At 44.2% G+C, this 27,440-nt stretch overlaps 1 protein-coding gene across 1 annotated transcript in view; it reads right to left on the bottom strand.

The window, feature by feature from the left end:
* LOC146858828 (uncharacterized) overlaps nt 1-27,440 on the bottom strand; it is a 1,229,505-nt gene that overhangs the window by 760,473 nt on the left and 441,592 nt on the right. The window contains exons 17-19 of the mRNA XM_085647127.1: nt 7,109-7,212; nt 2,181-2,352; nt 1,398-1,511 (exon numbers count right to left, since the gene is read on the bottom strand). Coding sequence (XP_085503253.1) covers nt 1,398-1,511; nt 2,181-2,352; nt 7,109-7,212 — 390 coding nt within the window. The remainder of the gene's footprint in view (nt 1-1,397; nt 1,512-2,180; nt 2,353-7,108; nt 7,213-27,440) is intronic.

Genomic DNA, 27,440 nt, shown 5'->3' with positions numbered 1-27,440 from the left:
ACCTCATTCCCACCAAAATAAGCAAGCAATTCGCTACTGGCTTGGACAAATGTCCCAGATGCCACTCTCCGGACTCTGAATACTTTCATATGGAATGGAAATGTTGAGTTCTAACCCGATATTGGAATGAGGTTTTTGCTCAGGTTAATGAGTAAATGAGCAACCTATTGATTGTCTCTCCCTAAGTATGCCTACAAAGTTTATTTCTGCATACTGGGGCTGGGAAATATGCAAGTAAATTTGCAGACTTGGTACTGATTCTAGCTAAACAAATAAGGGTCATGGGTTGGAAATCAGCACAATTGCCACAGATAACAACACGAAGAAACAATTTAATTGGGTGGGCATCGGCTGAAATAGCCTCCATACTTACCATAACCACAGGAACCTCTAAGCATATTGCAGTAAAGACATGGGAACCTGCCGAAGAAGTCTGATCACATGCCCTCTTGAAATGTGTCACCCAGGGGCGGCTCCTCCATTTGAGCGGAGGAGCGTCACCCCACAAGCCCCAGAGCTGGAGAATAATACGGTAATAAAGTACATGTATTACTGTTCTATTTTTCAGCCACCCATCCTGAACTGTGTGTCAGGCCGGGGCAGGGCAGCGCTTCCGAGTGACAGCCTCAGAGAGCTATGCGCATGTCTGTTTGGCCGGCCAGCCAGACATGCGCATTTTAAAGTTCTCTAACCTAGCTGTCTAAGACTTAGACAGCTAGGTAAGAGAACGTGCAGGCCTCCAATGCTCTTAGGAGTGCTGGGAGAGCCCACTCTATCCAATCCTGGCGCTGCTTTTCATGCTATGAAAGCAGCGCCAGGATTGGGTAGTGCAGTTTTGTGCATCGTAGCTTCCTGTGAAGACGCCCGAGGTAGGAGGATGTTGCACTGTAACTCACCAAAGTAAGTCAATTTTAATAAAAACAATTGTGCCACACCACCCTCAGTACAAGGCAGCAGCCATTGGTTTCACTTTTGAACTAAATAACTATTATACACAGTGTATTCTACCCTTGTTTCCCCCACATCTTCTATCACTGTGGATTCTTTGACTAGATATAATTATCTACGTCTAGCTGCTGACATGTTTTCAAATATATACCTGTTAGCTGCGTCTACATTCAAGTGCTATCTGTTAGCGATTTGTTATATGAAAAACTCAATAAAATGTTTTAAAAGTTTTAGCACTCGGGATAGCCAATTGGCATCATCCATAGAAGTCAGTAAGCCATGTCAAAGAATCTGCCCTTGAAAGGTGTAAGAAAAGTGGGTGCCAAAAACAAGCAGTGACTTTTAGGTTGCAGTGCAGCCTTATACGAAAAAGCATCTATAATATTAGATGCCCCTCCCAAATGAGAACCACACCATCTAACTTGTGTAATCAAATACAGTTGTCTCACCAGTTTCCATGTGGTTGTACAGTATTCGAAGTACAATAAATGGAACAGCATCCGCTCCAGGGTCTTCAACATCAGTAAACTCGGATGGATCCAGAGAGTCGAATTTACACGAATCTTCAAATAACAGAGCAAAGAAAAGGCAAAGTCACTTACAAGTAGTATAATAGCTGCATGAAACTCCTGTGCTTCATCAGTTATAATTTAACAATCATCTAAAGGAAACCATGAGGGACAGGTGAGAAGCTCGTAAATGAGGAAGTCAGTGACAGCTATTTGACATTGAAGCAGGTCTCATGCCTTCGGCTTGAAGCCTGCGCCCAACAACTGAGGCATGAGATGCTTGAGTAAGGTAGTACCAGACATGAGTTTTGTTGGAGCTAGAGGCCAAGAGCTGGGATTACAAGGATCTTAAGAAGGGAATGTGATATACCGCATAAGTATACCATATACACAGTCTGCATTACTTCTGCAACACACATTATCTTTCTGTTAGCTTCTGTGCAAATTCACCTGCATTTTGATATTGAAAAAATAGGTTTAGAAGGATTCATGAATGCAAGCCATGGGGACCTTTCACAGTATGCAGATGTACTTCAGAAAAAAGTATAACTCTTTCACTCACAACATACACTAGTGTTGCAAAATGCATGGTCGGGGTTTTACCCAAAAGGTAAAGACTGCTTTCATCTACCTATGCACTCCAGTTTGATTCTTCTTTTGGAATCAATGCAATTTATTCCTCTCACTATTATTACATAGCAGGAGAAAGAGACAGGTGCCTACCGGGGAACTGTAAGGTGAGCAAGGGGTTTTCAATGTCGGCTGCTTCCTCCGTAGACCTCTGTAGAACAACTGGTTTTGCAGTGCTTGTTTGAGTACGAAGCTTCACATAGTCGTAATAAACTGAAATAGCTAGCTTCACGGCAAGAGGGTTAAATTCATTGAGCCAAGTCTCCTAGGAAAAAAGGAGGCAAGGGACACAAGTAAATATCTTCTTGGATGTAATGAGGAAAAAGAGAATGCTAATGAGAGGGATAGGATACAAGGGAGAAGTACTAGAGGGAGGGAAAGAGCATGTAAGCCACGATTATTATTGAAGTGTAGTTAAATTCCTGTGTAGAATTCCACTCTGCCCAACCATGATTGTATTGTTCTTCCGGCAGCAGATACTGTTTGGGAAACGATGGACCCAATTTTACCAGCCGAAACTTCCAGCTGGATAAATTGCTTTGACAATGGCAGTCCATTCCCTGGTACTCACTTGAACTCCTTCCAAGGTACAGAGGGCCCAGCCAGCAGCGTCCTCGCTTTCCCTCTCCCACCGTCACCACCCGCATTCTGCACCCTACACCAGCCCCAGTGCACAGATTTAAGACCTTCTCAAAGCAGGTGGTAATCCCCCATGAAAAGGCAAAATACCATACGGAAATCCCCCCCGATTAAACCGGATCTGTACAATTATTCCCCATTCCATGACGATTAATTTATAATTGCATGGTACTTTTACCACACAGTAGTGGCTGGGTGCAGAGTTAATATGTTACCAGTGGCATGCAACTCGCTTTGGGGCCGTAGAATGGTGTTAAAGCAACAAACAAAGTGAGTATGAGGAGTATAAACTAAAGAAAGCAAAAAGGGGGAGAGTAGCTAGCGTTAAAAATTGTAGTACTGAAAACAATACAGTGAAGCAATAACTTTAGGAATGATGCATATAAGGAATAGAGTGTAAAAAATAATAGAAGGAAGCTGACAGGAGAAAGAGGAATACCAAATGTATGTTAAAGGGGAGAAAGAATGAAAAAGGAAAAGAGAATAGAATAGAATAGAAAATCTACAAGGCGAGGAGAGGTAGAAGGAGGAGTCAGAGTGGTAAAGAGAAACAAGGAGAGGAAAAGCAAGGGAAGTGAAAGGAGGAAGAAAGGAAGATAGACTTAAGTATCTGGCAAGGAGGAAATATAAAGAAAAAAGAGAGGTAAGAACAAGAGAAAGGGTTAGAAATGTTTATGCTGTTCCATTATTGAAAATGGCAGATGCACACGTCTATCGTAGCTCACATTTTCTTATGACACCTTGGTCTATGCCTCAGTCCCACTTTGATTATCAATGTCCCACATTAAACCAGGCAGGATATTGCAATGGGAAATTCACTGCTGTTGTGTCACGTGGCTCAGTGGCACTCATTACAGGTGGCCCAGAAACTGGCCGGATTTCCCCCACCCTCTGAGTTAGTAAAACTGAGGGATTGGTACTTCTGAGCGTAGGTAAAATCTGGGCAATTACAAGTTGGATCCTGAGGGTTTTCTATTGAAAAGAGGAATTACTGGGAAAATGGTAATTCTGGGCCTGATTCACCTGGTAATTCCTTATTTTCCCCTGGATAATCAACTGTTCCACAGAAACACTAATGCTCTCATAATTCTGATGGGGCTGGTAACTACTGTTACAGACTCCATTGGAATTACGAGGCCACTCATAATGAATGCCACAATTGCTTGTCCATGAAAGGTTTGAATCAATCCTGTGAAATGCAGGCACTATCTGTGGCAGGATATGCATCCACCCACCTCCTCACTGTTCTGGGGAGAATTCAAATGAAATAGTCAGTGGTCTAGGGAATTAAATGAAGACTGATCTATTTCTGATCCTTACACTTCAATATCAAGTTGGCTTTCCTTGTCGCTCCAGCTCCTCTGGAGACATAAAATGCACAGAATTAGATGCTGTTTTTGTTTTCATTTGGCGCACTGATGCTATACTGTCACCAGGGCAAACTATTGCATCACCGCAGCAGTAATGGGTCAGTCGTTTACCATATGAAATATATACTGCCCCCACATCTCTCCAATCCCATTTCATAGGTGGCTAGAATTTCTACAACATCTAGGAATTATCCCTGGACTCATACCAAATCTTATGGCTTTCTCACAAACCTACACAACAATAGTGCAACCCACTAGACCCCAAGGGATTGGGTATAATATGTCAACACAAAAATAAACCTTGAGGATTTATTTGACTTATATTAATCAATTAAATAGTCACCGTAGTGAACATCATTTCAAAAGAACTCAGACAAAACCACAATTCATTCTTTTGTGTTCTTTTTATATCTAAAATAATTATTTTTAGAATGTTTCAACACATTTCATTGATTTAGTAAAGAAACGTAATTCAATTTGAACACTGGCAACCAAAACTACTGTCTTATTTCACAACTTAAGCAGTAGTTACTGACACTTTTTCGTAAATATGCACCATACACAGTTGGTCATATAACATAAGATCAATTTACATATTTATAATATATGCAAAACATCACATGGAAATTATTTATATTGAAGAAGTGTCACAGCGTCGACGTTTCGGTGTCCTAAAGTTTAATCCCCGAGACCATCATCAGGACTCAAGTTGCACCACGTATTCGTACTTTCATGTGAAACCTTTAGATCACGTATTCCAATTTATTGCGAGAGCAAAGAAAGCGGCAACCTTCGTCTGCGCTTCCAAAATTTCTTTTTCTCCAAGTCGGCTCTCTCCGTACCACTCGCCAAACAAATCCGAGATTTTTGGCGAGTGGTACGGAGAGAGCCGACTTGGAGAAAAAGACATTTTGGAAGCGCAGACGAAGGTTGCCGCTTTCTTTGGTCTCGCAATAAATTGGAATACGTGATCTAAAGGTTTCACATGAAAGTACGAATACGTGGTGCAACTTGAGTCCTGATGATGGTCTCGGGGATTAAACTTTAGGAGACTGAAACGTCGACGCTGTGACACTTCTTCAAAATAAATAATTTCCATGTGATGTTTCTCACAAACCAACATCTCAACCTAATAGGCCATCCCATGAATTTGACTCGATCCTCCTCCTGTCAGCTCCACTTGCTCAGAAAAGTAAAATCATTTTTCCCTCTCTCAGACTACAAATCAGCTGTTCAGGCTGTATTTGGGTGGAGTAAATGCTGTCTTGGCAGGCATCGCCAAATCCACACAGGAGCTTCTAATATCTCTTACAAGCAGCTGCTCGCCTATTCACAAGTGCCATAAAGTTAGACAATATCACACCCCTCATAAAACTCCTTCAACGGTCCCCCTGGAAGCGAGAATTTACTTAAGAACTGCTAGCTGAACTGATAAACATCATACACCAGCCATCCATCCCACCTGAACAACACACTTAGGAGGCGATTTCGATGCAGTCGGAAACGGTTACGACCGCACCGAAATGACCCCTTCGGATTCCTTTCCGACCAACCCATTATGATGTGGTCGGTCGGAAAGGAATTCGAACGGGCTTTCCCAATGGCTTCCGATGGGCTCGGAGAGCCCGTCTGCCATTCGGAAAGGGGCTAGTAATCTCAAGGACGGCTCTTTCCGCCTGAGTGATTACGATGGTGGATTCCTACAGCCTTTCTCTGCTGGTCTTTCCGCCACAGAAAGGCTGTTGAAATCCGACTTCGGAGGCCCCCGGCAGGGCCCCTATGGGTGCAAGGTCTCCGTATGGCGGCCGAGGGGGAATCTATGGTGCCCACCTGTTGATCCCTGCACCCGGTGGCAGGCACCTTGGGGTGCCTGCTACGGGGTGCAGGGATAAATTGCACCTCAGCTCTTTACAATGAGAGCTTGCCTTCCAGTCGGAATGTATGCTCCCATTGTAAAGAATAGGAGTGTGACTGAACAGTGTTCCGTCGGAACCTATTTGCTGGTTTGGGACCACCACAGGAGGTTAGTCGATCCCAGTTCCAGATTGATGTCGGATGGACTCAGGTCCGTTCAACATCAAAATCGGCCCCTTAAAATCACAGAAACACCAGAAACAGAAGCCCCCTGATCCAGGAAATTCCATAATACAAATGGGGCAACACATCTAAACAAGCTTTCTCCTGCCTAGTTCCTAGGCTTCGGAACTCTATCCCTGATCGAATGAGATGAAATGACAGTCTCCTTCTTTTCCGAAAGGTTCTAAAATCCATCTCCTCAAAATTTATCTACATTACGTTATTTCCAGTTAGTCTTTTCATCCCTCTCCTCAATGTAATTTTTAGGTATCCTCTCTTAGTTGTATGTTAAGCATTCCACTGCCCGCTTGCTAGGTCTGCACTATAGAAAAACTGCTAGTAAATACAAAAACAAAGAGTTTATTCATGCTGCAGCACATATCAGTGGGAAAAGAAGCTTTCTCCCACCTCACAAACACTCGTCCATGGTTCAAGATTGTACTCACTACCTAGTGGAGTTCCTCTTTTCTCTTTTCTTGTTCTGTGCTTTGGGACCCGTCCCATTACCATTATGGGCCTTATTGCAAGTATGCTCGCTGTGCCAGCCAGGAATTTCACACAATGAAATATGGACACCATGGGTTTGTATTGTCGCTGGGCAAAATTCCCCTAGTGTTGTGCTTTGCAGTTCTCAACATGAGAAATAACCAAAGAATTGGATGTTTGCACATTGATTCCGTCAAGTTCTACCTTCATTCATGGGACTTAAATTCAGCCTGCTTTTCACAAGCAAAGTGTGTCAGATGATTAGGATGGAGCTGCTGTTTCCGCTCGAAGTGGAATTACCTCCACTCTGGTATGTTTTTAAAGACACACATGTGTGAGTGTAACATTCCGTCCATATCAAGGCAGGGTCTGGACGCCTAGAGAATACTGCACGAAGACTAGTGTACCACACAAAAGTAAGAAGAAGGAAAAAGAGAAAGACTGACTTACACTGAGCGATAATGGCACCAACAGGGCTGGTAAATTAAGGGTCAACTGGACGTCCTTTACCCCAACAGGCAGGATCTCCCTGAACCCAACGGCAACCTTTTCAGCTACGAAAATAAAATGGCACACATGAGATCACCAGTTTATCAATTTAGCATCAACGGCTGAGCCAGCAGGGGTGAACCTTAGCCAGCACACAGATCTAGAGCAGGTACATTCACCCTACAGGCTGCTTTAAAATTCATGTCAGCTTTATCTGGAAAAAAAAAGTGAATTTCTTCCTAATTAACAAACATCATTTGAACTGCATTACAAAAATAATAGCTGTCATCAAATGTTAGTGACCAGATCAATAGAGAGGCATCTGAGTTCCTAAACAACTGAGAAAGCATTTGTTGCTTTGTACTACAAAGCATTTTTGACACCCAGTGGTTTTGATGACTAACAAAACGGGGGAACAAAAGCCACCAAAAATAAAAAAGAAATGCAGTTACAGCCTCATTATGCAATGCCTGGGGGACTTATCTGTTAAATTATTCTGTTTTAGTATAATGGCAAACCATGTTTGATTTCTTCCATGTAACCTATCTTGTTGAAGAGTTACTGCATTCATAATTTATATTAAGATGGGTGCTTTCCGGTCGTACGCTAAAATCATTAAAAAAAGGCCTAGAAAGTTTCAGGTCTGACTGTTAAAAAATAAAAACTATGTACGGGTGAGGTAGGGGCATCTCTGTCACGTTTCTATTCCCTCTCCTCCCTCCCTTTACTTACTAGGTATTTGTGCCTCCTTTCTATGTCTTACATATCTCTTCTGTTTTACTCTGCTCCCACCCCACTTTTTGCAATGTAGTATTTTGCTTTATTTTTGTGCCTCTTTTTATGTCTCCTACTGCATTTTTCTCATATAAGCGTATACATGCCACAGGGATCCAAAGAACTGCCCTAAAATAGATTACTTTTTACTTTAAGGATAGAACCCTTGCAATATCCTTTCTACCCTTCTCCTCTGATCCATTCAGATCCAAAGATGGTGTACCTGGAGGCTTTATAATTGCCCCCTCCTATATAGCATTTACCTCTGACGTCATCTTATCCTATAATGTCAGCTGCTATAAATATGCCGATTGCATGCAAATCATCCTAAAACTTGAAAGTCCACCTACTTTTAGCTCCTATATCTTTCGATAAAGGCTTACAAGCAATCAGTCAGTGGACTTTAACCAGCCTCCTGAAGCTCAGTGCGCCCAAGCAGAGATGTTTACATGCAGTGAACGAACGAACCATAAACCCATTTACAGTGTGGCCTCAAGAACTCGGATCTCGCTCACCATGCTCTGCTCAAGCCAGGAACTTAAAAGTTGATTATGGATGCAGATCTACCCCTTAAGCCACAGGCACATCAAGCGTACAAACAAAGTTTTAACGTGATAAGATGCCTGTGTCTAATCTTCCCATGACCCATTTCCCATGTTTCCACACAAACTCCGAGCCACAGTCTCACTTGTGTTCTCACATTTTAACACCACTGGAATTTATCTTGGAACACCATTACTTGACAACCATTTGCAGTTCTGTAAAGCAGTACCAGCATGACTGCTCGCTCTCTCTCTCTCTCTATATATAAACACTTTTTATTGTATTTTGAAATGAAAAATGCATAAGATAGCAGCGTACAAACATGGTAATTATTTTCCCCTCCCACGCACATTATATCAATACTTTGAACATGCAGTACATCTTGACATGAATGAATGAGTGAATGAATGAATATACATTTTATAGAGCTCGAACTTAGCCCAGGGGCATCAAGGCGCTGCGGAACAAGATCATAGTAGGAGATGTCCGACCAGGTCAGCACTTAAAGATTCAGGTTGGAAAAAGCATTAGGACAGGTAAAAAGCCAGGTCTTCAAGGACTACCGAAAAACTAGATGTGATTCCAAAGTGGAGATAGGGAAAGAGAGGGAATTCCACAGATTGGCCCCTATCAAAGAGAAAGCCCTCCCCCCCCTCTAACTTTCCTAGCCCTGGGAACAATAACCTGGTTCTTACTTGCAGATCTCAGGCCCTTGCCAGGACAATATCTTTGGAACATTTTATTGATGCCTTCTGACCCCTTTTTGTGGACAGCCTTGTGAACTAGACACAAGGCTTTAAACACAATTCTCCTACCCAACGGGAGCCAATGCAAACTTCTGATAGTGGCTGATACTGAGTGAAATTTAGGGAGATCCATCACCAGCCAGGCGGCGGCGTTCTGCACCAATTGGAGTCGACATATCAGCATGTATAGAATCCCTCTTCCCCCTGTGTAGTCCATAAATTTGAATTCACCCTATCTCGGCCATCGGTTGAGTCCAGGGTCCCCAGATCTTTTCATACTTCATGTAGAAGCCACGGGTTTTATACACCAGCTTCTCCATTATTGCACAGATGTTCATACCGTTGACCCATTCCGTCAGTGTGGGAGAGGCGGGTGCGATCTTGCCAGTGTCATGCTATGTCTCTTTTTGCCACCAAGTACCCTATGCCAATTATGGCTCAGGAGCTCCTCGGGCTCCCAGGTCCTCCATAATACCCAAAAGGATTATTTTAGGTTCTAGGGTAAGTCTGCAAGCTGTCACTATGTTGAGGACTCTGTTGATTGTTATCCAGTATTTGCTAATGGTTGGCCATTCCCAGACAATAAGGTAGAATGTGCACAGCACGGCCTTGCATCTGAGACAGTTCGGGATAACAGCATGGCCCCTCCTCCAGAGGCAGAACAGCAATACTGAAATTTATGTATGAGGCGAAAGAGGAGCTTAGATATAGCTAACATTCTGGGTGCCACCGAGACGTGGTCCTCTAGGATTCCTACGTCCGCCTCCCAACTGGCTTGGATTGACTCTAAGGGGACTGGAAATTATTTATCAATGCTTTATATAGGTGGTAGATACCCTCCTTATCCAAAGCTTCTAACGTTAAGTGGCATTGAGGGGGTTGTATTCTGGCATAACAGTAAGTACATCCCTGTAGGTGCCCAGCGCGTGTCTGAGTTTAAGTATCTGTAGAATTGTGAGGGATGGAGATACAAATCTGTGGCAAGTTCCTAAAAGTATTGAATGTGGATATTAGCCCAGACATACCCGAGGGTGGAGATACTGGTTAGGTCCCAGGTCACGTATCCAGAAAGTCGCAATGTCTCCGCTAGCCAAGTACCCTGCCACAGCCGTGTTGCCGCTGTTACTGTGCTGTTCCGTGTAATGTGTTTTAAGGTCTTTTGCCAGCAAAGGACTGAGAGGTACGACACTGGGGCAGGAAACATGGGAGGGCCTTGCCGCATAATAAGCTAAGGATAGCGTGGGGCCTGATAAGGTCCAACTCCATTTGCACTGTTGGGTCACCTATGTGCGCGAAGAGCTAATCCTTGATGGCACTATCTGGGACGCCCAGTAATACGTCTTAACATCTGCCCATCCCAGGCCTGCCTCATATGCTGTACAGCAGCACTTCTCGAAAAAGATTTGGGGGACCTTTCTTGCCAACAGAAATAAGGTGACCGCGGCCCACAGCCCGTGAAGAAGCTGTGGGGCATCTCGTAGGAGTAGTTTTTCAGAATATATAAGGGAACACAGGCGGGTTACCATTTTAGAGAGCGCCCGTCGGCCCAGCAGGGAGAGTGGTAGCGACACACATACTTTAAATTTGTTTTTAGTTTTAGTCAGGAGTGGAAGGATGAAAAGGTTCCAGTATTTTGCTCAGAGAGGGAAACAGTCATTCCTGAGTAGCGAAAATTATCTCCCACTGCATGGCTGAAAGCTACAACCACAAAACTCAGAGATCTATTACTTTAATTTGTTAAGTAGATCAACATAGCAGTGTTTATCTTCCCACTCTTCTCAACACCTCATGCTTAAGTGCTGTGGAGTAAGCTGCACCATGCTTGGACATGTCTATGAACTTCACATACCTCAAACAACTTCTTTCACATAGAACATACTTCTTCCAACACCTTACCAATCATGCACTCAGAAAAGGCACAATCAAAGCACTTCGAAGCCTCATTATGGATAAGACGTGCTTTCAAATGTGACAATCCAATACAATACCCACGCTATTCAAAGTCTACGCACGCGACCGTATATTCCTGCTTACTTGGCTCTCCCATTCTACCTCCTTGTATTCGTGACATCCATCTACACTGGTTATGGTAAAAGTGGAATACAGATGAACTACCGAAACCCTTTCCATAAAATTTTTTAGTAATAGTAGAAAGTGTTTTTGTGGGGGTTTTTTTCTCTTTAAATTATTTACCCCTGGGCCCAGGATTTGATAACAGGTCAGTGAGTATTTTCTTTTTGAAATCCAGAAATGCAAATTGCCTTAATGTAAAAGCTTCAAAAAGGATTCTCCGAGAAAGTGACATTTAATGCTGTTTGAGGCCTGTAGGGCTCACAGTCATTACTGGTATTCACCCGGTAGTACTAAATTATTTAAACGGTGCTTTTATTTGTAAAGCAAATACGGAATTCCCACAACTATTTATGTCAACATCTTATAGTTTATAGAGGAAGACAATTTAAAATAACAGCATTAATACAAGAGAAAATACCTTTTGAATGCTTGGGTAGTTTTTTTGAATATTTATTTCTTTGTTTTTTTACCAACCAGTCTTTTACAAAAATACTGACACTATTTTTTTAATTTGTGCATGAGGTAAATAGGTTTTTTGACAAACAGAATGTCTTATTCATGTAGAAACAGTATACAGTCGAGATTAATAATTAACAATTCATTGTTAGGAGCTGTAGACACTACACGAGGTATAAAACATACTATGATAGCTACATAGGATGAGATTGTTGATTCCTAATATTTCATACACTGGGAGACAAAGATCCATTGAAGTGTGAGAAATCTCCACCTTCAGACCTATACAAAGGATGCGTTTACCTCGTGCTGCAAGAAAGGGGTGAATGTATTATTTTGTCTGGGGAATGGAAAAGGGAGGGTAAAGGTAAGTTTTGCACTGTTCACCCCCCCCACCAAAAAAGACCGGGAATGCAGCAAACCTCTTGAGATATTCCTGGGTAAAGTCATCTTCTGCAAATATCGGGTCCTGCTGTGTTCCCACAACCGGTGCAGGACCACCGGCCCACTCTGAGTCATACGGAGCGGAGTTCCATGCTGGAATTCCCCTCCGGCTGACTCTTAATCAGGGCCCATATGGTAAAAATGTTGTTTTAAAACTGGGATCGCCATTAATTGTCATAAAGAATGAACATCCCAAAGGAGAAAGCTTGCTATGAGCTTTCGAAGCATTTTGGCCGCCTTCCTGTTTTTGAGCTGCGTTCATCTGGGCTGTTGGTGGACCCCATGAGGTGTCTCCATCAGATGAAGCATTGCTTCTGGATGCAATGTAAGTGCTCGGTCGGATTCGATCCCTGCGTGCACTTGTTACCATCAAACAGATCACTTTATAAATAGAGTATATACATTTGGTAATGGCCAGACAGGAGCCACAGCATTTCGTTAAGCTTACATACTGCAGCCCTGAACACATACATGATGGTTTGCATGATGAATGCAGACTATTTGCCCTTGAAAAGTTGCTATAATTTATTTATAGAGCGTTGTGTTTGATGGCAGCATACACACCCCTTCTAACCAGCCTCATGCGTTGCATCCTGAAGCAAGGCTTCCTCATTGAGCTCGGTTAACCTCAAGGTGGAGCCCCAGAGTCCTACTGTAGGGAAGACACTAAGATGGGCCAAATGACTCCAATAGTCAGAACGAAGTTCTCACACGCAGGATTTATAACGTATTAGTGCCTCTTGACAAATGCCTCAGTAAAGTGCACGTGTGTGATGTTTATCGCACCCAGTAACTACAGTAAGCACTCAAATCTGCATGTTATGCCCCATTCCGAGGGCAAAGCTTGCACTAGCTGTTGATTATTGTACCCGATAAATGTACAGTATATTGCTGTCAGTTTTTATGGGTGTGATAATTATTACACCAAACACTGGGCCACTCTTAATGAGGGTCTTGGAGTTTTTGCTATTCTGCATCAAGTCAGAAACCACATCTTGCAGTGACCACATGAGATGCAGAAAAGGCCTTCGAGTCCTGAAACCAGCCTAATATAGAAGAGCCAACACAGTGATCGGCATCCTCTTGCTGAGAAAGGGAGCATGCTACTCCGCACTCAGAACATATCAACATAGATTAACTTCATCTGAGGGTGTTGTGCCTGAGGGGACGTTTCTCCATAGTAGTGGAGTAGCACCCAAGTCAAGATGTCCCAGAAGCATAATGGAGATGCCAGCCCCGTAAGCCTTCATAGAAATAAATAGCTACACAGTGGCAAGGTGACCCTACCAAGGCCTTCCTTCAAGATCTCCAATGAAGCCGAGTGGGCCATATTTTGAATCAGGCATCTCAGGCAGGTCGCCAGTGGAGAGGATCTAAAAAAGTCTTCTTTTGTAGCAGAACTTCCAGTTTGTCCGCACACATCAGCAGTATTGAATATGAGCGCTGGTCAACAACAGGCTGCAGAGCCTGGAATCACCGGTAAGGCAGGTGGGTTGGTAGGAAAGACCCGAAGGGCACTAATTCTGCAGCCCAATAGAAAGCAAGGTTTTTTCAATGAGAAGCAGGTGCCTCACGTCTAAGTAAAGCAGCTGTCATTCATGGGTTACAGCATACTGTGATTGAAAGGGTTATTAAGGGATGTGTTTGCCTATGCAGGGATACCACACCTTTGATGTAATCTTGCCGGCTACATCCGGTACTTTTTAGAGGTACTCGTGTTAGAATTTCTTTGAATTTCAGTGAGTTTATGGAATGTTTTCTCCCTAGTGCAGGACAAGAAAATGAACCGCATTATAACATAAATGCCAAGTTTAAAGCAGCAGCGCGGGTAACAATGAGAGGGTAGAGTGTTCCAGAGTTTATGGTACACGTTTGGAAAGTGGGCAGAAGTGGGCATGGGCACAGCAGCGAGGGAACACGTCGTGTAATCGAGAGGCAGAATGTAGATTTCGATGACGGGTGTATCCCAAGACCGGAGCACAAGAGGTGCAGAAGGCAAGGGTAAGTAAACGCTTAAAAATGATTGAGTAGAAGCAAGGAGTGTTCAAGTAGGGACGCAAGAGAAGACGGGGTTGGGAGGTGGGAGTTTAAAGTGAATAGGAAGAGTTGAGCAGGGATTTCTGAATTCAGAGAGTATGCAGGAACACGAAGGCCCTCATTAGAAGGGGGCTATGCAATCCAGACCCCTCTAGAGCCCCAGGTTAGCCAAGATTTAGAATTGTAAGTTATGTGCACTTCAGCACACTGGGAGTTGCCGGGTGTGTTAGAGTCCGACCCATTGAGTTCAATTCCGCCAGGCCAAGCCTGCTGAGATGTAACATGGGATACATGTCCGATAATTACCAGGAGGGCACATGACGAGGGAAAATCCTGCTTTGTATTGCACCTTATACCTAGCGATCCCCAGATTATCGTTATTGATCAAGTGCAATAAATATCACACCAAACACGGGGCCAGTCCCAATGAGGGCCGAAGTTCTCATTTATTTACGCGTGCCTTATAAAGTAATGATGTCTCATGTCTGTACAAACAGGTATCTGCACGGGGATCGCAGATTCAAGTGGTGCAGTTTACCGAGCTTGGCCATTACTGGCTGCCCTGTGATAAAGATAAGACTTTCAAATTGTTCCTCCATTTAATTTGAAAGAGTATAATGTATAAATACTGAGACATGCGGACATTGATGTTGTCAACACTAAAATCTGCATGTTATGCCCTATGTTTGAGGGAAGAATTCAGATTAGGCAATAATCACAACAGGTATTCTGAACCCCGGGGTATCGGATTTTATCTCCTGCCAGGGCAAACCTAATTCAGGCTCAGGGGAAAGGGATGAGCTGAAGTCAAAGAGAGAGAAAAAGAGGGAAAATAAGGATTTTATTGCCTGAACTGGACAAATACGCAACACTTCTCAATACTGTACAGCCGGCACTGGCAGCTTCAGGCTAAACAGAGAGAAAGGCTAGAAAAGGGGGGCACAGTAGGGTAGCAAATTATGGTTGATTGGAAGATTACAGGTTAGAAGACAGTTTCAGAGGGAGCTGTGGAAAGGCTGGCTCGTCAGACATAAAGTAAGAGCTAAGGGGCATATTATCAAGACAGGCGATAAAATTATCGCCGCTTTAGCGGCAGAAAACTGCCGCTAAAACGTCGATAATGGGCTTGATAATATGCTCTATGGAATTCCAATTGAAGCCCATGTTAGATGTGAAGGACATCTAACCTGAGCTTCAATTGGAATTCCATAGAGCGTAATATCAAGCCCATTATCGCCGTTTTAGCGGCAGTTTTCTGCCGCTAAAGAGGCGATAATTTCATCGCCTGTCTTGATAATATGCCCCTTAATTTCAAAGATTGTGGTGACAATGAGAAAGGAAGGAGAGGGCAGTGAAAGCAAAGAAGAGTAGGAAGAACCAGTAACAGAAAATGAGGCTCAACTGAGTTTATCAGTCTTAGAGAGGAATATAGAAACGCCAACTGGGGGGGCATGAGCGGAGACAAGACAGGGTATGGAGGATGAAGGGAGAGATAATTCAGTAAAGGATAGAATCAGATAAGATGCAGAGATAGAATTGATAAAGTTCCTGCTAGCAGCATTGTTTGGCATGTAATAGAACAGTGTCATAACAGCTGATGAAACATAAAGCAGCAAGTTCAGAGGAGAAACAATGTTTTTTTAAGAGAAACAATGTTGTTTTTAAGAGAAACAATGTTGTTTTTAAGAGAAACAATGTTTTTTTCTACCTTCTCTCCTGTTGGTGAACGGATTTATGGGCTAGTGAGAGTGCACTTGTAATCCATGGTCAGGGAGAAGGAACAAAGGAGGACAAGGTGAATATCAGGCAAGAGAGACTGCAAATAACTGAAATTTCGAGGCAGGATCAAAGTAAAGGATTCAAATGAGTCTGGGAAAGGAAGAGATTAGAGAGAGATAGAGGAAGTCAAATCAGGGACCTAAAGAAATTGGAGGTCATAACAAAGAAGGTGTGAGGAAGCAGAGAGTAAAAGTGTGGGGCAATGGTACAAAAACATTAAAGGGCATAAATATTGTGAAAAATATAAAAAAATACAGAGTATGAAAATATTGACAACACCCTAAAACAAAAGCAAAATATTGCTAAACAGCATTTAAACTCTCTCTCGTAAAAATAATTTCAAAATATAACTTAAAACATAAAATAGTAGAATACAGCAGAAAACAAACCGTAAATTCCTGAAATTAGTAGCATGAATACAACGTTTTTGGCATCTTCCTTATTTGGTTAAAAATAAAAATAAAATAACACTTACTTAGAACTTAAACCAATCATATGCAAAACCAAAATGGTTAACAAGTAGGAAAACAGAACTAATCAAAAAAATATAAATATAGAACATGAGAAACACCAAAACAGCTACACAGGTAGCCCACTTCAAAGGAGACCGTGACCCTGTTTGTTTGGAAGCGCTCCAGCAACTACACCATCAATCTACACGAGGAAAAGTTTATAGACTCTTCACAAACTAAAAGTATAATACAAACAATTCATTCGCAATATACCCCAAAAATTTGAAAATAATATTAATTGTTATTTTTATGTGTCCTTAATACAGAATTAGACTTTTAAAAAATGAAACACCAACCTGATAAAGAAGACATTTTTTTGAAGCACTGCACAACCAAAACCAAGTCAAAACGAACACAAATATAGAAAGTGTAAAATGATAAAAATGAATAACTCTTAACAGAGTGTGGCTCTGTCAGTACCAAGGAGGGCATACTAGACAAAGCCAAACGCCAGAGGGAAAATGGAATGAATCAGAGGGAGAGCAAGAAAGATGCACGGCCGTCCCAGGTCTTCTTTAGCACGGCTCTCTCAGATGTTACGTCTCTTGTTGCTGCATGGGTATCAACTGAGATGGTAATAGAATGATTCGCAGTCAGGTAAAGTACATGCAGCGATGTAGCACTGATGAAAAGTTCACAATATTCACACTAAGTAAATAGTAAGCAGATATGCTCCCTGGCTTACGAAAGGCAGGCCACAGTGACCCTAAGCCATGCTGGAGCGAAGTTGGTAAGTTCAAAACCCAGGAAATGGATTCTTCTGAAAAGGGAAAGGTAATAGAGAGAACACAGCAATATGACAAAGCCAAAAAAGAGCAAGGTCAACATGACAGGCAAAGAGGTCAGAGCACCAAGGAACAATAAAAGGGAAAATAAAGGTGGGGGGCCGAAAACGATGAACAAACTAACAGGTAGAAAGCCAATATAACATAAAAGGTTGTCTGGCAGCTTCCTAAAGCATTCACGTTGTTAAAATACTGATAGCTGCCACCTAGTGAGGCTCAGCGGCCGGTGAGCTTAATCCGTTGTTTATCCTGCAGGTAGCGGGGACTACGATCCGTCTACAAGGCTGTCGCTGCTCCTAAATGCCTCCAGTCACGGTCTGACGGCCTATTTTGGAGACCGGAACCGCAGCCGCTTGAACTTCCTGGGACGTCACTTTGGGGCCTAGCTGGGCCTGGAGGAATGCACTGCCGGGGCAAAGCAGCGGGCTCTGCCCACCTATCTGAGGGCTGTGAGTTTCGCTGTGTGGCAGTCGGCTGGAGCTGAAGCTGTGGTGCTCCGTGCTCTGCCCCCATGCTGCAGATGACACCAGCTGGCTACGGGGCGGTGCTCCCGGTGCCGGAGGCCGCCTAGTCGGATAGTGACCGTGTGTGCTTGAAGACCGGAACCAGTGACCACCAGGTGAGGCGCAATTGATGGGGCGGCTGTTTGCGTGGTTTCACCCAATCTACGTGCTCCTCGTCATGAGAGGGGAGCAGGGTGCACTGGCGGTACCCTGACGTCATCCTGGGGATCCTGGCCTGATGCATCAGCCAGCTTACTTTGAGGGCTCTGTGTGTAGGGTGCTGCCATTGCTGTACAGCTGGGTCTACTCATGCCCCCCAGCGGGTGACCCCTGGGCAGTGGTGGGACCCTCGCTGTGATGTTTGGGGGCGCCCTGGACTTAGTGCTGCTTCTACAAGACCTCCTTCTCCTGGTATGCCTTGCAAGTCTTTAAGTACAGTGCTGCCAAAAAAGTCTTCATTGAACTTTGTGCTTTGAAGCTCTGCAGGCCTGGAAACAAAGGCCCGCAGGACGCACGAGTGCTGGGTCTGCTCGTGCCCCCGATAACTGACTATTGGGGAGTGGCGGGACCCTGACCACTGCATTTCTTGGCTCACCAGATTTGGCAATTCTGCCACATGTTCTTCCTTACAGGTGATGCACGGAGGTCAACAACCTTCACAATGGGCAAAAGTGATAATAAACAAGCCAAACTGATGTATGAAACTCAGCACCGTACACATACAGCAGACCTGGATTGGGGAACCGGGCGCAAGAGGCACAGGAGAATGGAGCTGCTCCGGCATTAAAATGAATGTTCAAGGACCTTAAACATATTGTGAATACCATCGATTCCAAAATGTACTTCCTGAATACTAGATTCGACCGGCTCAAGGAAAAGAACATGAGGAGTGCTTAGACATACCTCCCACGGGTGGACTTTCTCTTCCATGCCGCTTTGACAGCAGCCATTACAAAGCACTGGCGAGAGGGGTTTGTGGAACCCAAGACGTTCCTGGCATGTCAGTATGTAGTGATGGCAGTGGGGACTGTTAAGGCGGTTACATGTCTCTATAGGCGGATCACGCACGATTTGCGGCAGCCTCTGATAGCTTTACGCCTTAAATGGGAGGCAGACTTGGGGAGGCCATCATGGAGAAACCATGGGGAGAGATCCTAGAACGGGCTTGGAAGGGCACTAGGAAAGCGCGTTTCCAATTAATTCACTTCTATGTGTTGCATAGGGCATACCTAACACCGGGCAAAATTAATGATTACTTTGGGGTCTCGTCCGCCTGTCCAAGGTGTAACCTGGAGGGGGCAGGGTTCCTTCACAAGTTTTGGGAGTGCCCACACTTGGGAGAATACTGGAGAGGAGTGACAGATGGCCTGGCAACAGTGACGGAAAGAGAGGTAGCATTGACGCCTGGTTGTTGTTTGTTACATTGGTTCCCGCATACTGCTGAGACCAAAATTACTAATAAATTCATCGACTTGGGGCTGGTATTTGCAAAGAGGGTGCTTACTAGTTCACTGGAAGTCAGAGAATGCCCCCAAACTGCTGAGATGGAAAATGGAACTAGTGAAATGGGCGGAGAGTGAGGGGAACTGCAGACTGCGAAAGGCTAGGTGCACTGGGAATGAAAAATCAATGGAAATGGCGCGCGCATGGGTGATACTGGTTGACCTGGTGAAGCACCCGGCTGAGGACGCAGAATATATACTAGGGAGATGGGCGCAGCACCGGGCGACTGAATCCGGAGGTTCCTCGCAAGCTCAAGCATAGAGTGGGACCTGGGAAGGACTAGTTGGGGGCTTCCTTCAATTCTCTCCACGATTTTGACCCCTTGGGTTCAAGATGTAGGGAACATGGAATAAGGTGGATGCGTCAGACGTGTATGAATGGACATTTTACTGAGACAGCGGCATGCTGGGGTGTGGGGCGGGTGGTGGGAGTTTCTTAGGGAGTTAGGGGAGGGGGGAGATGAGGCAGAGGGTGACATCCACATGAGGAATCCTGCTGGGATGACCACTATGATGAGGCGCTCTGAGACATTTATATAAATCTAGGCACGGGGAGGGGGGTTGGAATGACGGGGGAGTGCTCACGTTGTCTCCCTGATGGGAGTAATCGATAATGGATGGGGAAGACGGGCCTTATGACAGTGGGGATCTGGGATAACTGCACTGAACTTTAATTCCACCGTTTGATCATATGTTCTGCCCTCTGGGCTGTTTTTTTATGGCATCACTTTGAAAAACTAATAAAAATGTGTTTTAAAAAAAATGAGGAGTGCTTAGACCAACTGGAGCGCCTAGACCAACTGGAGCGCCGCACATCCGACATTGAGGAAGGCCACACATCCTCTGGGGAACAGCTTCTCCGCATGGAAAACGTACTTGAAATGATAAAAAATAAAAATGAAGATTTGGAGGCGCTCTGTCAACAAAACAACCTGCCTATCGTTGGTGTCCCTGAATCCACAGCCATGAATAGGATGTAAACTTATGTCGAAACCATGTTGAGGTCGCTGTTTGGAGCTGACCTCGCTCCTGTATTTATTGTGGAGTGAGCGCTTCAGTTCCTGGGCATGGCCTATTAGTGTTTGGCCCTACTCAAACTAAAGGCATTGGCACTAATTGGCAGAGGCCTTGGTGCCTCCTTGGACATGATGTGCCCGTGTGGTCCCTAATGATGGTTGAGCGGTGCAGTGATCTATTTATAATTTACCCTCTCGCACCTTCGCCAGTCACACAAGCGCTTCCTGGCTAGGTTGTACGCCTGGCCCTCTTGGCGTCCACCTCGGATGATTCCCTTTATACTTATGTGCTGTTGGTATGCTCATTAAGATGGGGGAGGGAGCAGTAAATTCCACTAGTTGGTGAGTTGAAATGAGTGGGAGGGGGTGAGTGTTGAGTGGTTTGTTTATTGCTTGCTTTTCAAAAGTTGTTTTCTTCCATTTTAATCACACAGTCATCAATTGCTATAGATACATCTGCTCCGTGGGTGAAATGTACAGGCCACTGAGCATTCACCCCGACACTCAATGACCACTATTAACTGTTTAACCTGGAATGTGTGGAGGCTTGATGGCCAGCTTGATGGATTGCTAATGCAGCTTATGCTTGCGTACATGCAAAGACATCAAATAGACATATGCCTGCTACAGTAGCTACACTTGATTGAAATTTAACATGATAGATACTGGCTGCTCCTGAGTGTATGTGGGATGGATCGCTGAGGCTCACATCTCCATTTATTCTAATCGTGCGTGATGGGTACCTATACTCCTTCGGAAGATGTTGCCTTGGTACACGGGTTAGGTGCTATGCAATACACAGGGCAGGTTTGTCATTCTGACAGGGAAGATGCAAAGGTACCCTGTTATACTATCCTCGATATGGTTCTAATGTAGACGACACTGACTACTTCACTGAGCTATGGCCACTATGGACCCAGGTGTGGTAATTTGGGGTGGAGACTTCAATTTGATCCTAGATGCGCACATAGTATGTCCAATGACACTCGTTGACTACACCCAGGAAATGCAGCGCAATTGCACAGTATGATAGTAGATAACGATCTTACAAACATTTGGCGACATCAGTGTGGCACCAGCACAGAGGCTACATGAAAAACTTCCACCCACAACCCCTGGAATCAGTTAAGTAGCAACTTCCTGCGTCTCATTAAATTGCTTTACATGCAGCATTTCTGTCTGCGCGTTATCGGGGCTATCACTCCTCGATTTTCAATATCGAGGGGAAACCGGCAGGGATGCCTCTGCTGCCCATACTATTTGCCGTTGCAGTGGAGTCCTTGGCCTCCAAATTAAGGCATCACCATCTTAATGGGGGCTTCCATTTACCCCTAGAAGTATCCTGGTCTCTATGTAGGCAGACGTTGTCTCCTTGTGTGTTCGTGAACCCAAAACCAATATTGTTCCTATCATCCTGGAAATTATTCGCTTTGGTGGACATCCTCTGGCTTAGCAGAGACATGGATGATCTCTGGGGGGAGGGAGGGGGGGGGAAGCAAACTATGGTAGACTGATGACGTGGTTGGTTCACCGTGTCCTGGTGTGGACAAGAATACCGCTGTCTCTCATGGGAAGAGTTGCTATTGCTAAAATTGTGGCGCTCCCAAAATTGTTGCACTTATTCATCAACCTCCCACTCCACACATTCGCCAACTAGTGATCTTTTGTTGGTAATGAAGTGTTCCCCCATCTCTGGGTTATGACTGGTTGGGCTACTAGCAAGAGAGGGGATATTCATTTTTCTTCGGTTCGAGACAGGGAGGGTAGCTTGTTCACTTCCATATGGACAAGAAGTACTTTTTGAGGCAGTCTGGGTAATCCAATGTTTGTGATTTCCTACATGAGTTCAAAAAAATCAAGAATGGATGGATTTTTGAGCAGTTCCAGCACGTATATATAAGTCCCTCTTGCAGGGCATCCCTTCCATCAACTATCAAGGGCATTACATATTGATTTCAGATGGACTGGGCTCAACTACCACCACAACATTATTTTAAATGCACTTGCCTTGTATTGAAAACAAAGGAAAGATTTTGTTGCCCTGACCCAGATTTGTATCCAGTCCGCCTCATTCAGTGTGAGGGCAAGGTCCTTTGGCCATTGTCCTATGTATGCCAGTTTTGTTATAGGAATAGATCTGTCTATGGTGTGTTTAAGACGGTTGAGAGCTTTGTTAGTGTCCCCATCTGTCCACATATCCTTCATCCCAGCAATCTCTCCTGCCCCTGATTCCCTCACTTTCGGGTGCCTTGCCCAATTTAGCAATTTGGGAATGCAATAAAGATCTTTGACCCTTAACTTAAAAACCATTGGCGCACTGGTCTCTAATCTCCAGGATGCCATTTGAATATAGCTGGCCAAGACATAGTGCATTGCCTCTTTTCCACGTTTGGATCCTTAAACAGGGTATCTATAATGGTCGGGACATTCAGTGGTAGAGTTTACTAGTGCTAAGAGAGATCTTAAACCCGAGCTAGTCAATCCCTGTTGATGCACCCTGTAACTGGTGACTGGAGGCAGTTTTTTTTACTGTCCTTCTGGTTCTTCGCCATCCCAATCGCTTTAGACTTATAGTGATTACTCTTGAAGCCTGACACCTGGTGAAAATGATCTAACTCCTCGAGCAATGCAGAAAGGGAGGTGGCAGGGTTGGTTAAGAAGCATAAGATATCATCGGCAAAGCATGCCATTTTCAACTGTCCTTTCCCCATCTCTAGGCATGTAATTTTAGGTTGGCCTAAATATGTTGAAACAGAGGTTTCAAAGTCAATGGGGAGATTATAGGTGAAAGGGAACATCCCTAGCACATCCCTATGGTCATTCTTATTGAATAGGAAAGATGAGATTGTATTCAAATTCTTTTGAGGGTCTCACATAGTTTGCCACTATAAAGACCTTCATCTGAGAACCTAGTGTCATTTTGTCTAAAGTTTTGGTTAAAAAGGTCCAGTCAACTTGATCAAATGTCTTCTCAGCAGCAAGGGAGAGCAGAAGGATCTGAGTCTGTGTGGTCACTGCCTGGTCTTTCACATTTGCTGCAAGCCTTATGTCATCTCTCGTTTGGCATCTCTGATGAACTCCGACGGATATGGGGATAACAGGTCCAGCCACATTCTCTATAGCCTATGGGTCAATATTTTTGTATAAATCTTGACATCACTATTGAGGAGGCCTATAGGGTGGTAAGACCCACATAACTTTCTGTAGGTCTTTACCTAGTTTCACTATTAGGGTTAAAACGGATTCCAGCATTGATGGGGTAACCCTCTTCCGGTCACTTGGTCGGATCATTTTCTAATTCATTTTTCTTGGTCCATTCAGCCTTCCACTTCCGCTATGAATGCTCCTGTGGTTAGACCTCCTCTTTGTATTGAACCGGCGGCTTTTGGGGGGGTCCTGGCCGATACTCTTCCAGGTATGTCAGGGGACTTACTGGAAGCAGTTGGCGGGCATAAGACTTGGCTGGCCGGAGCAGTGGAGAAATTCTCTGGTCCTCCTGGTCATAAAAGAGCAAGAAAGTCTCCGTCCCAACCTTGGTTTTCTAAGGAATTAAAAAACCAAAAATCTGCATGTAAAAAGCTTGAACGGGTCTGGAGACAGGCTTACAGTCCTCTAGCGAAATCAGCCCTTAGGAATGCTCAGAACGACTATTACTCTATGGTGAAGGCTGCCAAAGGTAATTTTTTTGCAGAGCGCATTGCCCAATCAAAAAATAATTCTAAAGAAATATTCTCAATTGTTCAAAGTTTCCTTGATCCTAGGGCCCAACAGAGGACTTCTCCTGGATCTAATGATTGGTGCGAACAGCTTTCATTTTTTTTTCCTACGAAATTAAAGCCATACAGGATAGCTTTGGGCCCGTCAACCAGTCTCAGGAGACTCCACTCCATCCTAAATTTGTAATGCCGGGTTTAGTGTGCCCTTCTTTGGCTACATTCTCTACTACTCCCCTGTCCGACACCCTGACTATTCTTAAATCGCTCAAATCAGGCTCTCCTACATCCCCTGTCGAGCAAGGCTTCTGGCGGCAGTTGCGGATATAGTCAACCCGGAAGTGAACAATATTGTTAATATGTCCCTTCAGACCGCTATGATCCCACTTGAGTGGAAGCAGGCGAAACTTCTTCCCTTGCTGAAAAAACCCTCACTTAATCCCACAATCCCAGCTAGCTACCGTGCAATCTCACTTCTTCCGGCTGTGGCAAAGGTATGTGAGAAAGCTGCCCATAAGCAACTCTCTGAATTTGTTGAGACCTCAGGCGCCCTCCACTTTGCCCAGTCAGACTTCAGGGCATCCCACAGCACTGAGACAGCCTTGGTTGAGATGGCAGAGGCTATTAGAGATTGTCTTGATGCTGGCGGCAGAGCAGCATTGGTGCTTTTAGATCTCTCTGCCGCGTACAACACCGTGCCTCACCAACAACTTCTGGCACGGTTGTCCCACATCGGCATCTCTGGGCAGGTATAAAAGTGGATTGAATCCTTCCTTGCCAATAGATCGCAGCAAGTATGGCTGCCTCCTTTTTCTTCTACTCCTAGAAGTTTGAATACGGGCATCCCCCAGGGCTCTACATTGAGCCCTCTTTTGTTCAATGTTTATATGACGCCCCTGATCTACTTGGCAGAGGAGATGGGTGCTAAGATCATAGCCTATGCTGACGATACCCAGCTCCTCTTCACGTGGAGTAAAACGGATTCCTCTCCGACCATTGCCAAGAATTGTCTCGCGGAGGTCTTTAAGTGGCTAGCAAAGGCCCAATTGAAGTGCAATGAGGAGAAATCGGAAGTGCTCCTCTATGGTTCCTTCCCCCCACATTTTAGAGAAGATATTTGGCTTGTGGGTTATCCTATGCCCAGTTCTTCCGGATGTCCAGAAAAAAATCTGGGGATCTGGTATGGTGAGGATTTGAGATTTCTGCCTCAGATTAACAAACTAGTGGGTGTGTGCTTCGGCACATTGAAACGCCTAAAGAATTTTTGCCTCTTTTACCGAAAAGGGCTAAGGAAATGGTGACCCGCGCGCTCATCTTGTCAAGGTTAGTTTATGCCAACGCCCTGTACATTGGTCTCCCGGCATATCATCTAAAAAAGTTACAGATTGTCCAGAACGTGACGGCTACATTGGCTCCCGGTTGAGCAGCGAGTACGGTTTAAGGCCCTGTCATTAGTCCATGGTGCCCTCTACAAGGCGGGACCTCAATACCTTAGGAGACTGTTTTCGTTCTATGAGCCGTCTGAACATCTTCGTTCTACAGGCCAATGCCTTGCTGTGGTTTCTAGGTTCCGCCAGACTAGGTTAGGCGGTTGCTTTCTTTCTGTTAAAGCGGCCAGGGCTTGGAATGCCCTGCCCTTTGAATTACGAAACATTGAGAGCCTCAGGGTGTTTAAAAAACAGTTAAAAACCCTGCTATTTAAGTAATCTTCTGCTAGGCCATTTCTTTTTCCCTCTTCTACCATTTGGCTATCGCGCCGGGACACTTTCGAGTAGCCGTGCACGTTATAAATGGAGGTTAACATAACATAACATAACGTGTGGTCAAAAAGGAGTTAAAGGTCTTTGTCAGATATGGGGTTAGGATCTTAGCAAAAGCTTTATAAAAAGAGCTAAAGAATCCATCTGGACCCAGTGCCTTGTTATTAGGGATCATTTTTAAGGCATACAGGAACTCCCCCTCCAATATTTTACAGTCTAATTCCTCTTCGAGTATGGCATCAATGTCTAGAAAGTGTACCTTAGAGAGGTATTCATCTCGCTTCTCTCTCTCCCCAACACAGTTCTGCGTAGTATTCAGAAAAACCTCCATTATTTCCTGGGCATTGGAGCAGCATTTTCTACCGCAATCTGTTATGAAGGATATATGATTCCTAGTTTATGTGCATAAAGCCTATCGGCCTTATCGCCTCACTCATAGTATAGCTGCTTTGTTTACGAGATTTTGCAAGCAGTGTTTGGTCATGACAGCTTCTATTTCCCCGCTAGCTATGCACAAGGCTTTTTATGTCTTATTACATGAGTGTTTAAATTCACATTTTTGTATTTCAGTCTCTACATCTAACCTATTCAACTTAGCTAGTCAGAAAAAGGTGGCTGTATGGGTAATAAATCCCCCCCGGATCACTGATTTTATTGCGCACATAACGTGGTATGAGTAATTTCCTTTGCAACATTCTCTTTAAAGTCATTTTCCAGGGCATCCTTTATATTTTTCCTGAGGACAGGGTCTCGTAAAGCTATTTTGTTCATCTTCCATTCTCTACTGGGAATAGGGTTTGATGGGGTGTCAACAAGAGCGTGACATATACTGGGTCATGGTCAGACAGAACCTGCGCCCATATCTCCAAAGATTCTGCCCAACAGTGCACATAAGGAGTAACAAAAATATATTGAATTCAGGAGTGAGACTAGTCCACATGGGAGTAGAATGTATAATCATTGTCTCTTTCGTGTTGGGACCACCAGATGTCAATTAATTGTAAGGTCCTCAAGGACCATAGACAGTGAGGTGTGTAACGTCTGTCATGAGGTCTGGGGCCTGTCTGTGGTAGGGTTAAGATCCACGATAAAGTCCCCTCCCACTCTCATGTTGGTAAATTTGTGGCTGGATATAAAATGAAACACCCATAAGTAAAATTGTTCCCTATGATCTTTTGGTTCATATACAGACTCCATTGTAATGCGTCTACTTACTATCATCCCATTGACCACTATTGCCCTCTCCCTTCAAGTTTCTATGAATCGTGTCTTCTTGCAATGGGGTTGCAGACTCACTAGAATAGCTACTTCCCTTGTTTTGGTTCTGTGAATTAAAATAAAATTGTTGTGGGAAATATCTGGATTGGCACCTATTAATGTCCCCCGCCAGGAGATGCCTCTTCTGAAGGAAGACCACATCTACTTTTTCAAATACATCTACTTTTTAGCCAATTAAATAAAGGTTTCCTCTGCACCGCCAAGAAAGCCTTGAATGTTTAGGGTGACTACAGTCAGGATTCGTCTCTCACAATGCATGAAGAAAATGGAAAAAGGGCTGGGTGCCGTCTATCGGCCCCTAACTGCCTAAACATTCCATGCACTGTTATATCTGTCTTTCCACAGGGCCTCATGTATTGAAAATTATTAGCT

This window comes from Triturus cristatus, chromosome 3_2 (assembly GCF_964204655.1).
Source record: "Triturus cristatus chromosome 3_2, aTriCri1.1, whole genome shotgun sequence".
Taxonomy (NCBI): Eukaryota; Metazoa; Chordata; class Amphibia; order Caudata; family Salamandridae; genus Triturus; species Triturus cristatus.
This window is presented reverse-complemented; position numbering and strand designations above follow the sequence as displayed.